At 42.5% G+C, this 21,164-nt stretch overlaps 1 protein-coding gene across 1 annotated transcript in view; it reads right to left on the reverse strand.

The window, feature by feature from the left end:
- Position 1: 1 nt before the first annotated feature.
- Positions 2-21,164, reverse strand: part of LOC145989021 (uncharacterized) — a 120,665-nt gene continuing 99,502 nt past the window's right edge. Inside the window, exons 4-9 of the mRNA XM_083124321.1 lie at positions 18,997-19,126; positions 16,158-16,334; positions 15,411-15,589; positions 13,830-13,965; positions 5,645-12,263; positions 2-2,811 (exon numbers count right to left, since the gene is read on the reverse strand). Coding sequence (XP_082980447.1) covers positions 2,402-2,811; positions 5,645-12,263; positions 13,830-13,965; positions 15,411-15,589; positions 16,158-16,334; positions 18,997-19,126 — 7,651 coding nt within the window. The 3' untranslated portion in view covers positions 2-2,401. The remainder of the gene's footprint in view (positions 2,812-5,644; positions 12,264-13,829; positions 13,966-15,410; positions 15,590-16,157; positions 16,335-18,996; positions 19,127-21,164) is intronic.

Consider the following 21,164-nt stretch of genomic DNA (forward strand, 5'->3'; position numbering starts at 1 on the left):
AAATATACAACCTTTCCTGCAATTACATAAACCTTCTGTCTTACTCCCTGAAGAATGGCTTGTTGGTCAGATTGCTATAAAAGCTGAATATGAGTCCACAGATTATCATTTTCACATACAGTTTTTCAGATGATTCATTTCACAGTTACAATACACCTTTTCTTATATTTATTTACAAAAGTGTAGTATAGAAAAGCAAAGTCCGTGGATATAAAAAAAATCAGAGCCTGCCCTAGGAGTGGCAGAAGCGTGGGACATATTACCGAAATTTTCTCTGGCCTGAGGAGATATCGAAAAAAAATAGATTTTTAGTCTGAAGCTGTCGTATCATATAATCAGTGTCATAATTATTAATGAATATATTTATATTTTGACACTTAAAAGAACTTTCGTCTCAACAACCAATTTCGGCATTTTGGGGGACCTAAGACGACTCTATCCAATTTGATGAGATGAGTGTACGTTATTTATTAAAGTATTTCTGCTAACAAGGCGATTAAAATACATATTTCACATATGAATTAACCGTTATTGCATGGCATGGTTAAAGGACAATATGGGCCTATGAGAGCCAGCACACTATAACAAACATAAAATTTTATGTTTCGTTTTCTGGTGGAACATTAAATCTTTCTGACATCTTCAACTGCACATTTGTTCACACTTTGCCACCAAATCTACGATTTTTAAATTATTATGTGATTTTGTATGTTCAGTTTCTTATTTTCCAATTACCAACCATAGTGCTTAGAAGGGGAAAAATAGAAAGTGTATACATTTTTTAAAAGATAATTAAAAGATTGTAAATTGGCGGCAAATTGTGAACGAATATTAAGTTGCAGATGCCAGAAAGGTTTATTCCACAAGAAAACGAACATAAAATTTTACGTTTTTTATAACATACCACGTCTCATATTCCCCCATTGTGCTTTTAAGGGTTAAGTGTCATTAATAACAATTTCCATGTGTTTTTTCTTACTTGCCAGTTTCGTACTTGCCACCGAACAAAGTTGGATTGAATTTACAATTTCTGCATACAAACTTTTATCCATATTAATATATCGTATCGTACATGTATAGTACACGTATATTAAGGTGGGTTATAGGGTTTGAATCACTCCGAAACATCCTCAGAGTAACTTATTAACTTACAATTTCTTATTTTATGGAATACTACACTTACATTGTGACTGCCCTACGGTGTAACTGCAGTGTAACAATCGTCGATGTGCGGACTGGAGACAACATTTGATACACTTTAGTCAAACATTACCCTACCTAAGGCGAAATCGTAAATACATGACAACATTTTTGACAGATACGTTACTTCTTGGAATATTCCATTGCTTATAGAACGATTTTAGTAATCTGCAATGTAAAGAATGTATTTTTTAGAACTGCCTAGTCTAATGGCAAAACCCCTTGACGCAGGAGCCCTTGAAGATTGTGCCCCTTTTGTCCCTCCTTAGGACAGGCTCTATCAGGTTAAACTGATCGTCGTGAAACTTCATCGTTTAACGTACAGTTCTTTGAATAATGTTTGTTTAACATATTGACTGATGTTTAAAATAACTCAATGGTCAATAATTGCAGTACGAACGATATGCCGAGTTGAAAGTTTTCAATGAAAAAATACTGTATATCAGTGTATTTAAAGCTGTGTGAGCACCTCCTGTCGATTGGTACTTGAGTTCATGTGTCCATGGCACTACTTGTTTGACGCTTGGAGTGTTGACTCTGCTGAAGACTTTCAAAGAACCGCTTTCCAGAATTCACCAATGTACAGTCACGGCCACTGTCGGCTTGTAATGAATACATTGACTTTCAATGGAATCGTTACAAGCCGGCAGTGTCCGTGACTGTACACTAGAGGTTTCACCAGCTGCAATTGTGACGTCATAGATTTCCCTACCTCAGAGAACATATGAATCAAAATGGCGTCGTCTGAATTGATACTTGTTGAGGATATTAACCTTTCACTGCGCAGTGGATCTCAGATGAAATAAACTTAATGCAATATATAAAGATTTTTACGAACAGTTTTATAGGATTTCATCCTCATTATTAAGAGACAATTGTTAATGTTGTTTCTAAGCAATAATAAAGTGTGGCACCCTGATTGCATTTGGTCAAAGGTGAACAAACTGGATGTGGACATGTGCTACAGACACCTTAAATATTGTGCCTTTATTTGCATGGAATATCGTTACTATTTTGGCAAGTAACTTTAATTATATTTATAGAAAACATCTAAGATGGAATTTCAATAAGTGTATATATTATTTCAATGAGATATGTTGGCAATTTCATCACATCATGACGTCATATATGCTTCACCAGTCTGATGTACTCTCGTGGATTCTGGGTAAAGGGTCATTCTGTCGAGTAGGGGACAATCTCTTTATTTCGATGTGGCCAATGCTTTCGTATTCTTAGCTTCGATTGCAGCCAGCTTCCTTCTCCTCAGCCGAAAGTATAGCACCACTGTCGCCAGAGCGCCTACCAGTATAAGTCCAAGCGAGAGTCCTGCCACCAAGTTCACGTGCAACATATTCCCGTAAGTTCTTGCAGGAGCGTCTTCGTCGAGTGGTATCTCGACGGAGCTGACGATAGCTTCAGCTCTCGGCAGTTCCTCCTGCTCGCTAGCGACCAGGAGACCGCGAACACCAAGAGTGATTCGAACAGTCTGCTGCTGTTCGACGTGCCTCTTACTGATTCTGTGGAGTCCCGAACTGGTTTGTGGAACCGGTGCTTCTCGTTTGCCGAAATTTCTTCTGTGTGATGGTCTCCTTGGACTTGGCTCATACATCCCTATTGAAAGAAAAGATAGAAAAAAACTTAGCACAACATTTGGTTCGTACATCCCTATTGAAGAGAAAAGAGAGGAAAAACAATAGCACAACATTTGGTTCGTACATCCCTACTGAAGAGAAAAGAGACAGAAAAGCCTAGCACAACATTTAGTTCGTACATCCCTATTGAAGAGAAAAGAGAGGAAAAAGAATAGCACAACATTTGGTTCGTAAATCCCTATTGAAGAGAAAAGAGAGGAAAAAGCTTAACACAACATTTGGTTCGTACATCCCTATTGAAAAGAAAAGAGAGGAAAACGTTTAGCACAACATTTGGCTCGTAAATCCCTATTGAAAAGAAAAGGGAGGAAAAAGCTTAGCACAACATTTGACTCGTACATCCCCATTGAAAAGAAAACAGACAGAAAAGCCTAGCACAACATTTGGTTCGTAAATCCCTATTGAAGAGAAAAGAGAGGAAAAAGAATAGCACAACATTTGGTTCGTACATCACTATTGAAGAGAAAAGAGAGGAAAAAGCTTAGCACAACATTTGGTTCGTAAATCCCTATTGAAAGGAAAAGGGAGGAAAAAGCTTAGCACAACATTTGACTCGGACATCCCTATTGAAAAGAAAAAGAGACAGAAAAGCCTAGCGCAACATTTGGTTCGTACATCCCTATCGAAAAGAGAAGAAAGGAAAAAGCTTAGCACAACATTTGGTTCGTACATCCCTATTGAAGAGAAAAGAGAGGAAAAAGCTTAGCACAACATTTGGTTCGTAAATCCCTATTGAAAAGAAAAGAGAGGAAAAGCTTAGCACAACATTTGGTTCGTACATCCCTATTGAAAAGAAAATATAGGAAAAGGCTTAGCACAACATTTGGCTCGTAAATCCCTATATTGAAAAGAAAAGAGGAAATAGTTAAAACAACATTTAATAGACAATATCATTTGATAAAATGTTAAATAATGATCAGAAAGTAAAGGAAAAGCTGCCCTGTGCATGTTGCAACATGCCATGAAGACATATAGGAGAGTATGTGGAAACAGGGCAACACACATTCACAATATCAGAAACTGGTATAGGACATGTGATCAGCAGCACGTTCCAGCCCCTCAGCGTTGTACGTCTTATTTATTAGGTAGCCGCTACGCCTGGAAAAAATCCTACCTCAAATCACCCACTTCGGGAATCGATCGCAGTTCTCCCCAGCCTCTAATAATGAGAAAGTGCAGATGGTGATGTACAAACTGAGCACTTCGCTTGCAAAATGGGATAATGTCAACTGCTGAAATCGTATGCGAGTACGTTTGTACAAGTAAAGTTGACTGCGTGTATGTCGACTTAGACAAAGCATTATTCAAATACTGCTATTACAGCTGAGGTTGGGCAATTTTCTAGTGGGCGTTACTGGTATTCAGGAAACTTATAACGGTTTTTTTATAACATCTGGAAACTATTGAACAATGCCATGTTACTGTATTTTTATTGGTTTGTACATTAATACATTAATAATAATTTAGTAATATATTGCTGTTGGTACGTATGTGCGATATGTTCAAGATAACAGAATTCTGTATTTGATTTAAATCCACTTCATGCTCAGATAGGCCAATCGAAATTGGACCTAGAGTTTAGAGTGGGATCCTAACTACTGTGCAATGTGCCCTCACAGGAACGCCTTCATTACAAGGCGACAGCCTTACCTATACGCCATCGGGATGTTTGTAGTGGAAACCATGCCCGAGACACGTTTTTGACTGTTTTTTAGAACTCCCGAGTTGCAAAGGAGCAATGAAGAGGTGAATTAGTCAAACTTTCACGTAATGACTTCAATAAATCTTCATTTAATATGTCATCATGGGTTAATCCAAATCCCTTACATATGAGACTCAAAATGAATACTTAGTTCATACTAGAGTCGATATACCAGCTGTTTAGATGCTCATTACGGCCCTCCGGAATATTTCTGTACATCCCGGGTCAACATGCAGTATTTGTGAATGAGTGCTCACGTACGCACATGTGGAATACGGAACGAACGGCGGTACTGTAGCGGTGTGTAAGATAGGAAGGAGTGAGTGAGCGAAGCGGTAGCGTTCATGTAGTGAGAAACTTTGAAACTCGTGACTGCCATGGAATTGCATTAATGGCAGAGGAAACAAGCACCATCCGTGCTATGCTACTGGCCAGTGGTGCATTGTACATACAGGGAGTTGCCATCGATACCTTCCACAAGTGCAAATTGCTCAAGCCGGTTGTTTTTGCTAACGTTGTTGCTTTGTAATCAAATCATCGACTCTGTGGAGATTATCGGTTCCAATTTCTTTAAAACTGTAAATCTAGTCTCGTGGGAACTCCTTCTGTATGCGGGCATAAAACAACCTTTGCAAAACTTTGCCTAGGAATTGTATAAACTGAAGGAAAATATGAGAATACAGGGCATATGAGAATGAATGTACATTAATTCCCAAAATCCTTTCCTCCCCGCTCTTCCTTTGGTATTCAGAAAAAAAAAATACTTTCATTCATACAATGTTTTGAACTTTCAAAAAACTCCGTGGTGCAACAGTGTCGTGGGTGTCAAGAACAGAACAGTTCCCCCCCCCCCCCTGGACCAGTCAAGGTCAGAGCACGGAGTTCTGTCTCTGCCATTATCAAACTTTCCATAACTGATTCCGCTTCTCTTCATTTCCAATAGATGTTTAATTGTCGTCACGGTGCTGAGTCTACAATCACTTGAATAGGGGATACTATCAACAAGGACTTCAGTTTTGAGATCAGTTTTAGTAATGTTAATTCATGGAACTACAAAGGAAAGTTATTTGTGAAAATATAACAAACTTACACGAGTGGAATGCGTGGTATCTAGGATCTTGGTCTTTCCCGTGGAAATCGTCACCGTGGTCTCTGCTGGGCTTTGGTGTTCTAGTCGTGGAACATCTCGGATCCGTAGAACCAGGGAAGCACTCTGGTCTCCTAGTCGTTGGAGTCGTTGGAAGACACCTTGGATCTTTAGTTCCAGGGAAACATTTTGGTGGGAGGATATTTTGAGGGAAATTAATAGAGGTGTCGCCTGTGCAGTTGGCTCCAGGAAAACCTGGAATACATCCCGGAAGAGGTTCGGGTGTGGTCGGCGCGCAACTTGGATCAGTGGATCCGGGATAGCAACGCGCGAATGTGGAAGGTTTTGTTGTAGTAGGAGTAGGTCTGCATGCAGGATCGTTGCTTCCAGGATAACAGCCAGTAGGTCTTGTTGTTGGTTGTTGACAACGAGGATCCTTGCTCCCAGGATAACATTCGAATCTTGTCGTTGGAGGGGCTGTTGTGGGTTGTGGACATCTTGGATCCTTGCTTCCTGGATAACATTGGAATCTTGTTGGAGGGGCTGTTGTGGGCTGTGGGCATCTTGGATCTCTGCTTCCAGGATAACATTGGAATCTTGTTGTTGGAGGGGCTGTTGTGGGTTGTGGACATCTTGGATCCTTGCTTCCTGGATAACATTGGAATCTTGTTGTTGGAGGGGCTGTTGTGGGCTGTGGGCATCTTGGATCTCTGCTTCCAGGATAACATTGGAATCTTGTTGTTGGAGGGGCTGTTGTGGGTTGTGGACATCTTGGATCCTTGCTTCCTGGATAACATTGGAATCTTGTTGTTGGAGGGGCTGTTGTGGGTTGTGAGCATCTTGGATCTCTGCTTCCGGGATAACATTGGAATCTTGTTGTTGGAGGAGCTGTTGTGGGTTGTGGGCACCGTGGATCTCTGCTTCCAGGATAACATTGGAATTTCGTTGTTGGAGGAACTGTTGTGGGTTGTGGGCATCTTGGATCTCTGCTTCCAGGATAACATTGGAATCTTGTTGTTGGAGCGATTGTTGTTGGTTGTGAACATCTCGGATCCTTGCTTCCAGGATAACATTGGAATCTTGTTGTTGGAGGTTGGGTTGGGTTGCGACACCTTGGATCTGGGCTTCCGGGATAGCACTGCGGTGATTTGGTACTTGTAGGTGGAGCGGATGTACCACACCTAGGATCTGAACTACCTGGGTAACAGCGACTTGACTGAGTGGATGTAACGGGAGGAAGATATGTTGGTCCACTGGTGGACGGACTGACACAACGTGGATCGGTGCTGCCTGGAAAACACCTCGGATATACTGGAGTTTCGGTTGTAGTAGTCTTGGGACACCTAGGATCGGTGCTACCAGGATAGCATTGTGGAGGTCTCGTTGTAGGTGATTGGGTTGGTTTCGGACATCTTGAGTCAGTGCTTCCTGGGAAACATCGTGGAGGGGCTGTTGTTGGAGGCCTCGTGGGTTTAGGACATCGTGCATCTGTGCTTCCTGGATAACATTGTGGAGGTCTCGTTGTAGGTGTTTGGGTTGGTTTAGGACACCTTGAGTCGGAACTTCCAGGGAAACATCGTGGAGGGGCTGTTGTTGGAGGCCTCGTGGGTTTCGGACATCGTGCATCTGTGCTTCCTGGATAACATTGTGGAGGTCTCGTTGTAGGTGGTTGGGTTGGTTTAGGACACCTTGAGTCGGTACTTCCTGGGTAACATCGTGGAGGGGCTGTTGTTGGAGGCCTCGTGGGTTTCGGACATCGTGCATCTGTGCTTCCTGGGTAACATTGTGGAGGTCTCGTTGTTGGTGGTTGGGTTGGTTTCGGACACCTTGAATCGGTACTTCCTGGGTAACATCGTGGAGGGGCTGTTGTTGGAGGCCTCGTGGGTTTCGGACATCGTGCATCTGTGCTTCCTGGGTAACATTGTGGAGGTCTCGTTGTTGGTGGTTGGGTTGGTTTAGGGCACCTTGAGTCGGTACTTCCTGGGTAACATCGTGGAGGGGCTGTTGTTGGAGGCCTCGTGGGTTTCGGACATCGTGCATCAGTGCTTCCTGGATAACATTGTGGAGGTCTCGTTGTAGGTGGTTGGGTTGGTTTAGGACACCTTGAGTCGGTACTTCCTGGGTAACATCGTGAAGGGGCTGTTGTTGGAGGCCTCGTGGGTTTCGGACATCGTGCATCTGTGCTTCCTGGATAACATTGTGGAGGTCTCGTTGTAGGTGGTTGGGTTGGTTTCGGACACCTTGAGTCGGTACTTCCTGGGTAACATCGTGGAGGGGCTGTTGTTGGAGGCCTCGTGGGTTTCGGACATCGTGCATCAGTGCTTCCTGGATAACATTGTGGAGGTCTCGTTGTAGGTGGTTGGGTTGGTTGCGGACACCTTGAGTCGGTACTTCCTGGGTAACATCGTGAAGGGGCTGTTGTTGGAGGCCTCGTAGGTTTCGGACATCGTGCATCTGTGCTTCCTGGGTAACATTGTGGAGGTCTCGCTGTGGTAGGTTTCGTAGGCTGTGGGCAATTTGGATCTGAGCTTCCTGGAAAGCAGCGAGGGTAACCAGTAAATGGTGGTTCCGTGGGTTTCGGACATCGTGCATCTGTGCTTCCTGGATAACATTGTGGAGGTCTCGTTGTAGGTGGTTGGGTTGGTTTAGGACACCTTGAGTCGGTACTTCCTGGGTAACATCGTGAAGGGGCTGTTGTTGGAGGCCTCGTGGGTTTCGGACATCGTGCATCTGTGCTTCCTGGATAACATTGTGGAGGTCTCGTTGTAGGTGGTTGGGTTGGTTTCGGACACCTTGAGTCGGTACTTCCTGGATAACATCGTGGAGGGGCTGTTGTTGGAGGCCTCGTGGGTTTCGGACATCGTGCATCTGTGCTTCCTGGATAACATTGTGGAGGTCTCGTTGTAGGTGTTTGGGTTGGTTTCGGACACCTTGAGTCGGTACTTCCAGGGAAACATCGTGGAGGGGCTGTTGTTGGAGGCCTCGTGGGTTTCGGACATCGAGCATCTGTGCTTCCTGGATAACATTGTGGAGGTCTCGTTGTAGGTGGTTGGGTTGGTTGCGGACACCTTGAGTCGGTACTTCCTGGATAACATCGTGGAGGGGCTGTTGTTGGAGGCCTCGTGGGTTTCGGACATCGTGCATCTGTGCTTCCTGGGTAACATTGTGGAGGTCTCGCTGTGGTAGGTTTCGTAGGCTGTGGGCAATTTGGATCTGAGCTTCCTGGAAAGCAGCGAGGGTAACCAGTAAATGGTGGTTCCGTGGGTTTCGGACATCGTGCATCTGTGCTTCCTGGATAACATTGTGGAGGTCTCGTTGTAGGTGGTTGGGTTGGTTTAGGACACCTTGAGTCGGTACTTCCTGGGTAACATCGTGAAGGGGCTGTTGTTGGAGGCCTCGTGGGTTTCGGACATCGTGCATCTGTGCTTCCTGGATAACATTGTGGAGGTCTCGTTGTAGGTGGTTGGGTTGGTTTCGGACACCTTGAGTCGGTACTCCCAGGGTAACATCGTGGAGGGGCTGTTGTTGGAGGCCTCGTGGGTTTAGGACATCGTGCATCTGTGCTTCCTGGGTAACATTGTGGAGGTCTCGTTGTTGGTGTTTGGGTTGGTTTCGGACACCTTGAATCGGTACTTCCTGGATAACATCGTGGAGGGGCTGTTGTTGGAGGCCTCGTGGGTTTCGGACATCGTGCATCTGTGCTTCCTGGATAACATTGTGGAGGTCTCGTTGTAGGTGGTTGGGTTGGTTTCGGACATCTTGAGTCGGTACTTCCTGGGTAACATCGTGGAGGGGTTGTTGTTGGAGGCCTCGTGGGTTTCGGACATCGCGCATCTGTGCTTCCTGGGTAACATTGTGGAGGTCTCGCTGTGGTAGGTTTCGTAGGCTGTGGGCAATTTGGATCTGAGCTTCCTGGAAAGCAGCGAGGGTAACCAGTAAAAGGTGGTTCCGTGGGTTTCGGACATCGTGCATCTGTGCTTCCTGGATAACATTGTGGAGGTCTCGTTGTAGGTGGTTGGGTTGGTTTCGGACACCTTGAGTCGGTACTTCCAGGGAAACATCGTGGAGGGGCTGTTGTTGGAGGCCTCGTGGGTTTCGGACATCGTGCATCTGTGCTTCCTGGGTAACATTGTGGAGGTCTCGTTGTTGGTGGTTGGGTTGGTTGCGGACACCTTGAGTCGGTACTTCCAGGATAACATCGTGGAGGGGCTGTTGTTGGAGGTCTCGTGGGTTTCGGACATCGTGCATCTGTGCTTCCTGGATAACATTGTGGAGGTCTCGTTGTAGGTGGTTGGGTTGGTTGCGGACACCTTGAGTCGGTACTTCCTGGGTAACATCGTGGAGGTGCTGTTGTTGGAGGCCTCGTGGGTCTCGGACATCGTGCATCTGTGCTTCCTGGATAACATTGTGGAGGTCTCGCTGTTGGTGGTTGGGTTGGTTGCGGACACCTTGAGTCGGTACTTCCAGGATAACATCGTGGAGGGGCTGTTGTTGGAGGTCTCGTGGGTTTCGGACATCGTGCATCTGTGCTTCCTGGATAACATTGTGGAGGTCTCGTTGTAGGTGGTTGGGTTGGTTGCGGACACCTTGAGTCGGTACTTCCTGGGTAACATCGTGGAGGGGCTGTTGTTGGAGGCCTCGTGGGTTTCGGACATCGTGCATCTGTGCTTCCTGGATAACATTGTGGAGGTCTCGTTGTTGGTGGTTTGGTTGGTTTCGGACACCTTGAATCGGTACTTCCTGGGTAACATCGTGGAGGTGCTGTTGTTGGAGGCCTCGTGGGTTTCGGACATCGTGCATCAGTGCTTCCTGGATAACATTGTGGAGGTCTCGTTGTAGGTGGTTGGGTTGGTTTAGGACACCTTGAGTCGGTACTTCCAGGATAACATCGTGGAGGGGCTGTTGTTGGAGGCCTCGTGGGTTTCGGACATCGTGCATCTGTGCTTCCTGGGTAACATTGTGGAGGTCTCGCTGTGGTAGGTTTCGTAGGCTGTGGGCAATTTGGGTCTGAGCTTCCTGGAAAGCAGCGAGGGTAACCAGTAAATGGTGGTTCCGTGGGTTTCGGACATCGTGCATCTGTGCTTCCTGGATAACATTGTGGAGGTCTCGTTGTAGGTGGTTGGGTTGGTTGCGGACACCTTGAGTCGGTACTTCCTGGGTAACATCGTGGAGGGGCTGTTGTTGGAGGCCTCGTGGGTTTCGGACATCGTGCATCTGTGCTTCCTGGATAACATTGTGGAGGTCTCGTTGTAGGTGGTTGGGTTGGTTTAGGACACCTTGAGTCGGTACTTCCAGGGTAACATCGTGGAGGGGCTGTTGTTGGAGGCCTCGTGGGTTTCGGACATCGTGCATCTGTGCTTCCTGGATAACATTGTGGAGGTCTCGTTGTAGGTGGTTGGGTTGGTTTAGGACACCTTGAGTCGGTACTTCCAGGGTAACATCGTGGAGGGGCTGTTGTTGGAGGCCTCGTGGGTTTCGGACATCGTGCATCTGTGCTTCCTGGATAACATTGTGGAGGTCTCGTTGTAGGTGGTTGGGTTGGTTTAGGACACCTTGAGTCGGTACTTCCAGGGTAACATCGTGGAGGGGCTATTGTTGGAGGCCTCGTAGGTTTCGGACATCGTGCATCTGTGCTTCCTGGGTAACATTGCGGAGGTCTGGTTGTAGGTGGTTGAGTTGGTTTGGGACACCTTGAGTCGGTACTTCCTGGGTAACATCGTGGAGGGGCTGTTGTTGGAGGCCTCGTGGGTTTCGGACATCGTGCATCTGTGCTTCCTGGATAACATTGTGGAGGTCTCGTTGTAGGTGGTTGGGTTGTTTTGGGACACCTTGAGTCGGTACTTCCTGGGTAACATCGTGGAGGGGCTGTTGTTGGAGGCCTCGTGGGTTTCGGACATCGTGCATCTGTGCTTCCTGGGTAACATTGAGGTCTTGCTGTTGTAGGTTTTGTAGGCTGTGGGCAATTTGGATCTAGACTTCCCGGATAACAACGTGGGTAACCAGTAGTTGGTGGCTGCGTTGGTTTCTGACATCTTGAATCCGTACTCCCCGGGTAACACCTTGGTGGAGCAGTTGTTGGAGGTTGGATGGGTTTCGGACATCTGGAATCAGTGCTTCCTGGATAACATTGAGGTTTTCTTGTGGTCGGTGGTGTGGTTGGTCGTGGGCATCTAGGATCTGTACTTCCTGGATAACATTGAGGTTGTGTCGTTGTGGGAGGCTCTGTGGGCCTAGGGCATCTTGGATCTGTACTTCCCGGGTAACATCTCGGTTGAGCAGTCGTTGGAGGCTCTGTAGGTTGTGGACATCTTGGGTCAGTACTTCCTGGATAACATTGTGGTTGCCTAGTTGTTGGAGGCTGTGTGGGCCTAGGACATCTTGGGTCAGTACTTCCTGGATAACATTGAGGTTGTCTCGTTGTTGGAGGCTGTGTGGGTGTTGGGCACCTTGGATCTCGGCTACCAGGGTAACATCTTGGACTTGTTGGTGGTGGTGTCTGTGTTGGCTGTGGGCATCGTGGATCTTTACTGCCAGGCCTGCAGATTCTTTGGGTAGTTGGTCTGGTTGTTATTTGCCTCCCAGGTTCTTCCTGACAACTGCCTTCGCATTCTCCAGAGCATATCTGTAATAAAGATAGTAATTGTTTCACATACTTAGTCCTTTCGTAAAGTATATTCGAATGATCACAATGTTCGTGCCTTAATTTTCGTTAGCTTCTTAAAATTTACACATTTCTCCATGAACACACGTACGTTTAAAATTTGATTTTATGTTGTAAATTAGTTGAATACATGCATTGCACATTTGTTGGAAAGACAAGTTTCAGCTTTTTGAATATTCAAAATGAATTCATTATGCAAGAAAGTCTGAGACTATTGATGGACAGTTGAACGCATTGTAGGTTGTTGATTCCATGTGACAAAGAAAGAAAACTTCGTCTGTGGTATATCAAATGTTGCTTTTGTAGCCATGTTAAGGTCGTCATTGGTAGTGACACTATTTCAATAACGACTACGGTGCAGACAATGTTGTCAAGACAGTTAAATAAAAGAATATTCCGAATGTCCTAGGTTTTTGGAGAAATACTTTCAATATAGAATTTTCTGAAAAACTGCAGACAGTTTATTTCTTAGTGAGAGAAGAAGTTCAACAGTAGCTGACAAGAAGTGGTTTGAGGGTTATGTAAAGTGTACAATTGGAGTAATGCATATTTTTTTTATTGTTATATTCGTCACTTTTCTACCTCTGTGGGTAAATCGCAACGATGAGGGTGAATTATACAGTGGTATGCAGTAGTAGGTGTGCTCGCTTGTCTCCACAAGTGCACACAAATTACTCAAGCCTGTAGCCTAACGTAAAATTATGCAAGAAATGTGTGTGCTTGCCTAACTTTCAGGGGTGTAAGAACCTGATAACCGAAAGTCCGAGTCAAGTATCTCTACACAACATAGCCTATTTTTCAGTTTTCTTTCTCCAGAGTGCAGGCTATGTTCCTTTAATTACATAAACACATCCAATGTTTATAATTAAAGCTTATCGCCCGCTAAGTCACACCACGCCACCTAGAAGAATGCCTGCTTCTTAGGAAATCAAATGGTGTACCACTTTAAACTTTAGGTCCAGTTACGATTAGCCTATCTGTGCATAAAATATACATAAAACAAAAACTCAAACTCAAATCAAATGGTGCAATTCCCAATGCCGAAACGCAAAGCAGATGCTTGTGGAATTTCCATGCCAGTCTGGAGAAACGCTTTCGATACTCGACAGTTGTCACTTCGATTGCCTTCGTGTATATTCGGCGTTCTTTGTAGATGTCAACGGGCAAAGGCTGACCTACTCCGAAAGCACTCAAATGTCAACCTCTCTTCCACGTAGTGCACCCTGCGGTGCAATCTCGCAGACTAACGAGGCTCTGGTGTCTGTGGTATCCACCACAGCCAGCATATTCCTATGAGAGTATTGTGCTGTGTCGTTCTCATGTATCCGTGAATGCATCCTCATCCATTTCATCACTATTCATTTCTTTCGTCATGATTACTCAATAGTGGCAGAAAATGAAGTAAAATAAACTAAATCACACCATAATTTTCCAACACGAGGCTGTTTGGAGCGGTGTAGGACACCATATGCGCCATTGTGGAGGACAAGCGTAATGAAGAGGCATTTTCCTTCATTCCAAACTTACCTCTACATTGCATGTTAGAAACACTTGCATTTTATCTGGAAATTTGAAGGCTGTAATGTTGTTGAAAGCAATTATGCTTGCTCCAGATGCCCCTGTCTCGTGTGTAGTTCTCCAGTAGTGAATCAGCTTTCTTTTCCTGAAAAGAAAATCATAATGGTGGGAAACAGTTTCAACTAATCCTTACTCACCAATGTCCACATCATATGTCTAAGTTTCTAAACATGATATCTCAGTATTAAAATTTCTATGACTAATGACATGAAAAAACTATATGTTATGTATTATTGTTATCTACGCGATTGCTAATACCTGATTGTTATATAACATGACATTTCAAATATGTTGTTACTATTATGCCCGGTGAAGTTGCAGCTATGGCCAATTCTAACAGTCTGTGCATAGCAACTATGTTAAACTTTGTTTATGTATGTGTTTATCTGTGAAAATGTTAATCCACTTTGATATAAGTTGAAATATATTTATTTATGAAGTTCCACTCTTGACATGTGTATTTCTGTTTATGCCATGAAGATTAAGACTTAACACTGATGGTTGGAATTAATACCACAACACTTTCTTCTTCTTCTTCTTCTTCTATCTAACTTAACCTAACCTCACACTAATGACGCCACATCACGTCAGCCAATCAGATTGCTTAAAACTGTTGTGGCAGCAATCACTACGAACACTGATACCATGAAATACTACTCATTTTTAACAGCACGCTCTGGATTCAGTGATGTCTGCATAATAAACCTGGTTAGAATCCAGAAATAGTTTAAGGTTCGTCAACCATGTTACATGTACACAACTCATTATAAACAATAACAAAAGAGAAGTGCTTTAAAACAAGTTGATGCTGCAGGGGAAAAATCAACGAAGAGCATCCAAATCACTCAACAGCATGGAAGTGGAAATTTATAATAATCAACCCAATGGAATTACACCAAGATGGCCTTTCAGTGTTATTCATAATCCAAGTATTCAGTATTATTTCGTATAGTGCAAACCAAGATTGGCTTAAATTGTTTCAATATATCGAGCAGCATAGTTATGAAAACTGTGATAACAACACGCACAATCGTTTTATAACCATAATAATTATCAATAATTAAGTAATAAATATTCAAATTAACTCTTTGAGTATAGAGTGAGACCCTATAATGTAATGAAGCTAATATGTAAAGGGTAAAAAACAAAGCTGCTACTGTGCATTATAACATACCATGAAGGCATATGAGGGAGGTAGGGCCCCACATCACGTAGAAGTTATGTGATCAGTATCACGCTGCGGCCGCCTCCCCCATTTATTAGTTTGACTGCTACGGCGAGACCCGGGTTAGATTCCCGGCGTGGATAATTTCAGCAACGTCCATTATAAAGCTGCTCTGCGATTCACCCAGCCTCAAATAAGTTGGTACTTTGGGGAAACCCAGGAGGAGGGTTAATCACGGCATATTGAAATATGGAAGCGGTAGCTTTACCTTTTAATGATAGGACAATATGATAATATTTGTTTGATAATTATGATTATGATGAAATCTAATATTTAATCTCCAGAATATCATTTGTCCCCATTACCTCGGGCATCCTTCCGAGTCAGTGAGCTGTAACTTGTAGGTTCCCGGGGCATCGTACTTCTCGTCGTCATATGCCCAACAGTCTCTAACTCTGATATCGTACTTATTCTCGTCATCTTTTAGATAGACCAGAATAGTAAGAGTTTCTCCAATTTTGATAATCTCGTCTATCGGTGCGGTCTGCAAGAAATTCAATATTACAATCAAATTTTCACATTTACAAATGATGGATTCATTCAGCAAAACAGTTTTTCGTTAGATAACTGACAGATAAAGATAACAATTTGTCATTGTTGCTAATTACAATTTCAATTCTAAGATAACTGCATTTATCTCATAAGTATTATCTCTCTGTGAATTTTAATAATTCGATTTCAACAATCGCTATAGCTACATTGTCAAATATGGTGAACCACAAGATTGTACGAGCTTTTGCTTCTCAGTGGCATCAATTCGTATTTTTTTATAAGGAATATCATGGTTGCATTACAACTATTGAATTTCAAATGACCATAATATCAACAACTGTGAATTTTTTCAGCGATTATATTCACCAGAAAACCTTCAATATCCTGCTTTATCGCAATAAAACAAAAATCTAAATTGTGAAATTTAAGATTTTTAGTTTGTTATGTGTGAACGAAATGTAACACAACCTATAATTTCTTACACCACCATTCAAGAAACCTACCAAATAAAATGCATTAAAGTGAATAAGTAAACAATATTACATAAGACTGTTCCATACGTTAGGATATTCTCCTCGCTGGATGTCCATCCAACAATCGACTGTCCCTGTCCCCACAGGAACAGACATAACATCCAACATGTCCACCACGAATGGACGGAATATGACTTGCTTCTTGTTGTTTTTAAAGCCGCCTCCCAGAGGGCAGGACAGTCTTTTAGCTGTGTCCCATATTTCCTGTAAAAAGTAATAATATTTTACATGTCAATTTCATTCATCGTGTAGAAAATGATTACAAGATTATACATACTAGGTCGTTCAAGTCAATCGGGGACTTTTTTTTAAAAAAAATAGAAGAACAAATTTCAAAGTGTGGTAACTGGATTTATTTTTCCACATAACCTCCTGCTACAGTTATACACTTATCCCAGCGTTTAACTAACGCCTGGAATGCTTCCGCATAGAAGGATTTATCATTACGGCGGAACCATTGTAGGACAGCATTCTTCACTTCATCATCAGTGTTGAAATGTTTTCCTCCAAGGAATTCCTTCAGGGGTCCAAACAGGTGAAAATCACTTGGCGCTAAGTCAGGACTATAGGGGGGGGTAATATCTCCCAGCCGATTTCCTGGAATGTTTGGAATGTGTGTTGAGCGGTATGCGGTCGTGCATTGTCTTGCAAAAAGAGAACACCCTTTGTGATGAAACCCGGACGTTTCTTCCGTAAACTCTTATGCACATCACGCAGAACACGGCAGTAATACTCACTGTTGATAGTGACACCATGGGGTAAAAAATCAACGTGAATAATCCCCTGTTTATCCCAAAAGACACTTGCCATCACTTTACCAGCAGACGTAACTGTTCGAAATTTCTTGGGAGGTGGTGATTCCGTATGCTTCCACTGCATCGATGCTCTTTTGGATTCTGGAGTGAAATGGTGAACCCATGTTTCATCACATGTCATGATGCGGTTCAGAAAATCCTGGCCTTCCATGTCATAGCGGTCCTTGAGTTCTCTGCACACTTCAACTCTTCTGTGTCGGTCAAAAGCGGACAGATGCTTTGGGACCCACCGTGCACTCACTTTTCGGAACAACAAATGATCATGAATTATTGTGTTCACTGTTCCTAACGACAGATTACACACCCTTGCAATTTCACGACAGGTTATGCGACGATTGTCCAGGATCAGCTGCTCCACGGGCTGAATGTTTCCAGGAATGATTGCCGTGGGCTGTGATCCACCACGACCGGGATCGTCAGTAATAGAGATACGGCCATCTTTGAAGCGCTTACACCATTCAAATGTCTTACTGCGACAGAGTGTCTCATCACCGTACTGAGCCTGAAGTCTTCTGTAAATATCTGCAGGTTTTCTGTCCTCGTTCACTAAAAACTTCATCACAACACGCTGTTCCATGTAGACATTCACACTGTTGTCCGCCATCTTGAATAACGATCTATGCAGAAACGCGGGAAATGAGCACCGCCTACCAGTAACAGCACACAGTTGCCAGTTCCTACTGCATACAAAACCTCCAGCCTAGGCGTCTATTTAAACCTGAAAAAAAAAGTCCCCGATTGACTTGAACGGCCCACGTAATTAAACTTTCTGGTAACAACCAGTTCTCAGAATACAGAAAACTTGTGCTTAAGTGTTTGCTTTTGGTTTGGTAAAATTAACCATCTTTTTATTATTTTTTTGCTGGCAACAAGAAAGAATGAATAATACAAATTCATAAATCGTGAAAGAAGTTGTCATTTCAAATTGACTTCCTAGTAATCCATAAGTCAGAAGGACGTCTGACTATCGCGGAAGAGACATGAGTTCAATCTCTAAGGTAGGTGGAAATGTTCCCGTTAATGTTCCTGCATGAGTGGATCTGTGGATCCCCTAGCCTCTTCCTGATGGATGTGTGTGACACGTGACCTAAACCCTGTCCCAACTATCTGTGGAGCAAGGCTGCACATAGCGTCATAGAAGCGAAGTAAATTGAGTGGCCAGAGCGAAGCTGTACACGCTGCTCACAGGCTGGTAACTGCAGTCACTTTACCCCCTCCATGCAACAACGTTCCCTCCCGCGTGTTCATTGGTGGAGCCGTCTCACGTCACTACTTACGCAGAGATTTGTTTTCGATCTCCTGCTCCACAGTTAGCTGGGACAGTGTGTGTGTATATATATATATATATAGTGCTTGCTGGTCCACCATGGCATACATCGAGAATGGGTGGAGCCGCACTTCCATACCTCTATGGCATAGTAATGCGCAGGGTAAAGTACAAAAAAAGTGTAAAGCACATTGCAATATGCCGTGAGAGCATATGGAGGAATGTGGAGGTAGAGCTCTACACATTCACGATCACCATCATTTGTGGAGGTGATGTCACCACGCTCTGGCCGCCTTTACTCTTCTCCCCCTGGTAGGCCTAGCCATTTATCAGAGTCTTGGTGAACTCAAGAGCCATTGTATACAAATACATTGCTGGAAAAATTCCTACACTGTAAAAAATGTTGGTGTTAAAACAACGCAGAGTGTGGTCCCTGGAGGTCTACACCACATTTTGGTCAACATTTAACCTCAGTGGTGTCAAAAAGGTGTTGATTGCAACCATTTGCCTGTGTTATTTCAACACCAGTGAGGTTAAACGTTGACCAAAATGTGGTGTAGACCTCCAGGGACCACATTCTGTGTCGTTTTAACACCAACATTTTTTACAGTGTACTGAAAATGCCCTCGCATGGTAGTCAGGCATATATACATATATATAAGGATGTAGGCGCTTCCCAAATTCGTCTGTCATTAATGGTAGCTTATAAGAGGAATGTTAAATATAAAACTATGTTCACTTTTATCAAACACTTGAGACAAAGGATTATAAAGATTTAACATACCTGCACAGCTCCATCGCTTTGTATGATGATAATGGTGTCCATTGTACCACTGCTACTTAAAGTTGTTCCACAACCATCGGATGGAACAATAAAGTTGAAGGAGTTTCGCTGGGCGTTCGACTCCACGAACCTGAAAAAGTAACGTAAGTTGTCATCATTTCATCATCAATTTCAGCTGCAAAGAGTAACAAATTTAACATTTTAATCATTTTTTTGGAAAATGCAAGTATTTATTGAACAATTATTTATAAAATAGTAAAAAGATACTCGTATTTGAAGTTAACTTTACATATTTATATTATTTACCTTGTTGTGTCCAAATATTACCGTTAAAAGGTAGTTTTTAAGACAACCAAACTTGAGTCCTGGAGTGTGTAAATTTAGACACACTGGCACGCGACAACTATGGAATAAGACAGTAAATATATCTAAAGTTAGGTCATAACTAGTGAAATGTGAACGTTTCTTTCTTTTCAAATGGGTCTTACCTGCTGATCTCATGTTTAGTTTATCATCATTGTCGCTTATAAATTACAAGTAAACATCATTCGTCCCCATCGTTGCCTTTAGCCGAAAGAGGCGAAAGAGCGACGGGGAAAAGATGAATACAGAAACCTCGTATTCTCTCTGATGCTACAACATCGTCTCATCATCTAGTTAGATATTTTTTGAGACTCCCTGTGTGCGAAGGTAAAGTATTTACAAGTTACTCCAATGAAAGTGATTTAATTTCTTATAATAACTTATTAGTTTGAATTTTGTATTATTGCAGGAAAGGTTACAATGCAACAATTAAGAGAAGAAATACGATTCATCTTAACTAATTGCAGTATTAATAAAATGAGAATTATTTTATTTTTCCAGTGTTTTGTTTTCAAATTTAAAAACCATAAAATTAATTAGTAAATTACCCCATCCCCACACTCATATGCTATACTTTGAAGAAATTACGTAGATGAATATATACGAATTTTCATTTCCAAATGTTCTAATTGACAGAAAGTGTATGCTTGCTCTATAAATAAAAAAGATCAAAAATGTTATCTAATTAAATTGAAAATCCAAATATCAATTTATCCTTATTTTTTTGTGTTTGTTTTTCAGATACATTTGGAGATTTTAAATCCAGATGCCCTTACAGCTGAAAACAACGCTCTAAATCAATATTCTTAAGATCAGAGATCAGCTTAAGGTAAGTACAAAACTTCCTCCACGACATTTTTGTTACTACATTCTAAGAAAAGTGTAAAAAGCTTCACACAATGAAACATGAAAACAGTAGAACAATTGCTCTGAACTAAATGTGAAAAACTCTCCCCAAGAAAAACGTTAACCAAATTAAATAGGACCAGACAATAAAGAGGATCATCATCATAATCGTTGCTGATGGCAATCTCTGAAGGTTCTCATAACTATTTCCAAACACGCATTAAATACTGATGGGAAATTTACTAACCTTGCATCCACACATAGTCCATCGTAATGGCTGTCTACGTGTCAAACTTATTTGCTTTCAAATTAAAAATATACGTATGTAGTTTGTCCTTTGTATTATAAATAGAATTCATTACTGGAAAAGTTGCAGAAAGACCAAACAGCTCATTTCTTGAAGAGAAAATTGAATAACATTGTATGCAATAAATTGCACATAACGTGTTTTATAGAGAAAATTATTATTTTTATGATGTATGTATAATTATTATATAAAATGTATTATTTATATAATAATATACCGATGCTTCAAGATTAGTTACTGGAATTCTTTCCACTATAAATTTTTGAAATACAACACTGTATGTAGTCAATCTTGTCCGTGCAAAATTAATTTGAAGGCGCTACAAGACATTGTTATATTAAATTCAGTAGAGAGTATCAGAATTGGTCTATATTGTTTGTTGTTCTGTAAACACAAATGAGATGACCCTTCCTTCATCAGTTTCATGAAATCACGATTCATCGTTCAACGGTTGGAGGAATTACAGCGCACATAGTACTCAGGTTTGCCGTGTAGATGTCTCTGGCCATCCTTCCCGCCAGCGTCCTCTTACATGAACTTTCGGAAATGGTGGCTCTATGCTCATGAAGTTTGTTAAAATTTCGTCTTACATCTCGGGATTGAACCGGATTTTGAACCCAGTATCCCTTACACCTGTGTGTTACAAATAGTT

This window comes from Lepisma saccharinum, chromosome 6, assembly GCF_977018435.1.
Source record: "Lepisma saccharinum chromosome 6, izLepSacc3.1, whole genome shotgun sequence".
Lineage (NCBI taxonomy): Eukaryota > Metazoa > Arthropoda > Insecta > Zygentoma > Lepismatidae > Lepisma > Lepisma saccharinum.